The sequence below is a fragment of the Chlorella variabilis genome (genome assembly GCF_000147415.1).
Source record: "Chlorella variabilis unplaced genomic scaffold CHLNCscaffold_44, whole genome shotgun sequence".
In the NCBI taxonomy this organism is placed as follows: Eukaryota; Viridiplantae; Chlorophyta; class Trebouxiophyceae; order Chlorellales; family Chlorellaceae; genus Chlorella; species Chlorella variabilis.
The window spans coordinates 9,378-13,818 of NW_005435045.1; the positions used below are offsets into that span (position 1 = coordinate 9,378).

Consider the following 4,441-nt stretch of genomic DNA (forward strand, 5'->3'; position numbering starts at 1 on the left):
CCGTGGCAAAGCGTCGATCTCCAGCAAGCAGCGCCGGCATCCCGACTCACGCATGCGCCTGCCTGCCTGGCGGCTTTGTGGGCCTGCAGGGAGGTCGGCGCTGCTCAGTTCCCCGCCCCCGAAGCCTTCATCCACCTGCCCTTCAACCGCCTGTTCCTGGCGTTCTGGGGGGCGCACGGCGCGCAGGTGGGCTGCGCTGGCTGCCGCATGCATGCTGTCCTCAGTGCATGCTTTGCATCAGACCAGGAGGCCTTGATTGGGAGCTGCTCTGGTGGTCCCTTGCTGGCTTGCCAGGGCCGCGTATGAGCTCACCAGATGCCTCCTGCTGCCCCGCTTGTCTGTTCATATGCAGCTGTGGAACTTCCAGGGGGAGCGGCTGGCCACCCTGGCGGGGGCCGCCCTCTCCACCACCGCCAACACTGTGTATGTCAGCAACACCCAAGACTTGTTGTTTGTGTACTGCCCACCAGCCAGCAGTACAGCTCCAGACAGCGCCCCCCCCGGCGGCCTCACAGCAGCAGGGCAGCAGGAGCGGGGAGCAGCAGACGGCAGGGCTGGCAGTGCTGCACAAGGCAGCGGCGGCGGCAGGCAGGACACGACGCACCTGGGCTGTGTGCGGGTGTTTGACCTGCTGACTGGGTGCCACGTGGCGGCAGTGCAGCAGCCGGAGCAGGCAGGAGGGGCACACCCGTTGGGCCCCGCTGGCAGCAGAAGAGGCGGCCATCCCACTGCTTCCGCAGTTGCTGCTGCTGCGCTGAAGCATGTGACGGCGCTGCTGTATGACCAGGCCAGCCACCGGCTCTACACGGGGACGGCAGACGGCAAGGTGCAGGCCTGGGGCCTCTGACCAAACCCCCTCCCACCCCGGGACCCTTACCGCCCGTATTTCACCACTCATGACTCCTCTTTACCTGTACGCACCTGTACACTGCTGCCCAGTTTTGCCGCACTGCAAGCCACCACTATTCACTGCCAGCTTCTGTTTACACATTGGCAAATCAGTCGCGTATGCTGTTGCTGTAGATTGTGCAGCACGCCACATGTTGTTGCCAGGCAATGCCAGGATCTGTAAAACGCACGCCCCTCTGCTGGATGCAAGCCCCAGAATGGGCCGCCGCTGCCTGCCCAGCTCAGCACGGGGGCAGCAGGCGTGATGCTGCCGTCGCCGCCAGCGCAGCTGTCGCCAGGCTGGCCGCCACATTCACGCCCGTGTTGCTGAGCACATCGCGGCCGCTGATGTGGCGCACCGCTGCAGCGGCCGGCGTGCCCACCGCGGGCATGCCAGACACCACCTTGCCGCTGCGCTCGTCGACGCCGCTGAATTGCAGCGTGGCACCCAACAGGCTGTCCAGCAGTGAGCCTCCCACGCCCGCTGCCACAGCCAGCGGCACCAGCCGCCAGTCTGCCGCCGCACCAGTCTGGCAAGCGCCGGGCCCAGATGCAGCACTGTTGAAGCCGGTGCCAGCAGCCAGCGCGGTCGACAGCCCCGCGGCAGCCACGTAGCAGGCGCCCATGAGCAGGCCGCCTGCTGCTGCTGCCGCCGTGCCCAGCGGGGACACGCCGCCATTATTGCCAGGCGGCACCACACTCCCAGTGGTGATCAAGCGTGGCGGACAGCCACTGGCGATGCCCAGCTCGCTGCTCCACGTGTCAGCGCAGCAGCAGGCGTAGAACGCAACAAAGGCCCAGGCCGTCAGCTGTGCCGCCGCCGGCGAGCCGGGGCCGCCATCCGCCCGCAGCCAGGCAGTGGCGACGGTCAGGCAGCCGCCAAGCGCGCTGTGTCTGTTCCAATACTGGGGTCCAGCAGTCCAGTACAGCCATACCGTGGTGAAGGCTGGTCAGAATGGAAGGGTATCTCCTCGCTCGCTGGCAGGACTGAAGTGGCGCGTGCGGTGGCGGCCCGCGTCGACGCGAGTAGTGGGTGCCATCCCTTGTCCGGCGCCCTGCTTCCTCGTCACCTTGTCCTTTGTGCTGAGACTGTGGAGTCTTTTCAGAGCGGTGCACTTGCATGGCTGGGCTGATACGATCGCACGGCAGCCTGAGGGGGGCCCCGCTGGCCTTGGTAACCCTAGTCATGGCTCCCCTACTGCTTTTGGACCTTTGCTTGCACAATTGAACGTCTCATGGGGTTACTGCTGGGCGGTAACCTGCTAGCGCAGGGGCGCAAGACGCTGGAGAGTTGTCGGTCCTACGCGCTTGTTGACGGAGTAGAGGAGCGGCTGCCAGAGCTGAAGAAGACCGTGGAGGATGGAATCAAGCCCACCACAGTGGGGCTGGCGGGGGACACGGGCGTGGGCAAGACACTGCTCGACAACCTGACGACCTACGCGCTCCTTCCTCCTGCGCCGGAATATGACAGCGGACGTCACCAGGATGAAATGAAGGCTAAGAAGCGGCGGTTTAGGTGCGGGGGTGGGCCGCTGCGGCGCGCATCATCAGGGAACGCAACACCTGCCAAACTACACCAGTCAAGGCAGCTGCGTTGATGAGGCTGTCTGCAAATGTTTTACTGGCGTCTAAGTAGGGGCCGGGGGGGCTTGCTTGCGGGTTTGGTCTTGATGCCCCGATGGGGCCTGCCGCCTGCTCCCCTGCGTTATGTCCTGCCGCCTGCAGCGACACTGGACCAGATTTGTACGTCCTGAATGAGACGGCTGAACTAGTGGGCGACCTCTCCATCCAGGGTTGGAAGCAGCGGCATGGTGGGGACGTGCAGGGATCCATCAAGCTGGTGGTGAGAGAGCAAGCGAGCATTGCGCAGGATTCTGCAGGCACTGCTTGCTTGTGTGGGCTTAAAGTCTGGTAAAGCAAGAACTAGCTTGCAACATAGACTCCCCGCCGAAACGGGACGGGAACCGGGCGAAAGCAGAGAAAGCAATAAAACAGGGGTGGAGCAAGGCGACATGCAACGCAAGCAGCTGACAGGGCACGCATCGAAACGTGTGTATGACTGGCAAAGTGGCATGGCGCATTGGGGAGAAACGCAACGGTACGGGAGCATGGGCTGGCCAAACGGCAGTGCGGAACGCTAGGTCACTAGAAAAGCAGGGAAAGGCGCACTATGTATGCAATGAGGGCAGCCCCGGCTCGGGGCCGTTGAGAAAGCAGTGGGCGGGAGGGGGGAGGCCCCGGTGTGGGCGGGCCCCATCGAGGGGGGATGGGGCGCGCAAGCGGCCAGATGGGGCGGGGCGCGGGCGGCAGTAGAGTCCTGCGGCTGGGTGGGATATAGGGCAATGAGCGTTGAGCAGTGTGCGATGAGCAATGAGCAATGAGCAGTGAGCAGCCCCTCCCGAAACAAAGTGAAGCGCAGGACGGGGTCCGGTGGATGGGAGGCAAGGAAGCGCGGGGGGTTGCCACGTGCGCTACCGCCGCCGCCGCAGGCAGCACCCCTGCGGCGGCGGCAGCGGCAGCAAGCCGTGGACCCAAACGCCGTGCCGCCGCCGCCGCAGGCAGCACCCCTGCGACGGCGGCGGCAGCAAGCCGTGGACCGAAACGCCGTGCCGCCGAGTCCCGTGGCTGTGGCCGTGGGCTTCTGGCAGGAAGCTACGGCCGCAGCTCGGTGGCTCGGGGGCGTCGCAGCGTGCCGCCGCCGCCGCCGCGCTGCCCCCCGGGCACGGCGGCGGCGGCGGCAGCAAGCTTGGGCCCAAACGCCGTGCCGCCGAGTCCCGTGGCTGCGGCCGTAGACTGTGGGCCGGAAACTGCGGCCGCAGCTCGGCGGCACGCGGTTCTGTTCAAGTCGCCAAGCGTGCAGCAGCGCCGAACCACGCTTCCCGGCCTCGGCGCATGCCTTCAGGGGCCCCCTATCGCTGGGCGCACCCCTCCAACACCGAACATGCGCCCGGGGGGGAGGGCGGCCCGGGCTGCCCAGGCCAAAGTGGGCCGCCCTCGAGCAAGAGGCGGCCGGTCTGTGTGCTGAATGAATGAATGAACCCTCCGCCCGGCGGGATGCCGGCTCTGCTCATCTGTCCAAGTTCCAGGGCTCGCTGACATCTTTTGTGCTCCAACGGCGCCAGGAGGATATGGGCGGCGATACCATGGTGCAGGTTCTAGATTCAGAAGCAGGTATGCATCTGACATGTGGTGGGTGGCCCGCGGCTGTGGAAAGCTGCCCCTGCTCGTCAGCTTGTTTTAACAATGGGCAGCGCGTGGCTCTGCCCAGTCTCTACAAACCCGACGCTCTTGACCCTTCTTTCCCTACTCTGGTGCCCAACAGGCAGGATGGGCAAGTCCACTACTCAGATCCCCAACTACACCTTCCCAAGCGGTGTGGTGGGCGACGTGCTGCACCTGTTCACGGAGATGGAGCTTGCTCGCCGCATCTCTAGAGCAGCCCGCAGCTTGCAGGATGAGCTACAGCTCGGCACAGAAGGGCTGGCGGCAATCAAGACCAAGGACAGCTTCAAGAAGCCCATGCAACGGCTGGCTGCGCTGACAGGCTTCAATG

The 4,441-nt window shown here is 65.3% G+C and overlaps 1 protein-coding gene across 1 annotated transcript in view; it reads left to right on the forward strand.

The window, feature by feature from the left end:
* The window catches only part of CHLNCDRAFT_142605 (hypothetical protein), a gene marked incomplete at both ends in the record, with an annotated part of 2,629 nt that extends 1,782 nt beyond the window's left edge, over positions 1-847 (forward strand). The window contains 2 exons of the mRNA XM_005842740.1: positions 90-186; positions 353-847. Coding sequence (XP_005842802.1) covers positions 90-186; positions 353-847 — 592 coding nt within the window. The remainder of the gene's footprint in view (positions 1-89; positions 187-352) is intronic.
* Between the last annotated feature and the right edge of the window lie 3,594 nt (positions 848-4,441).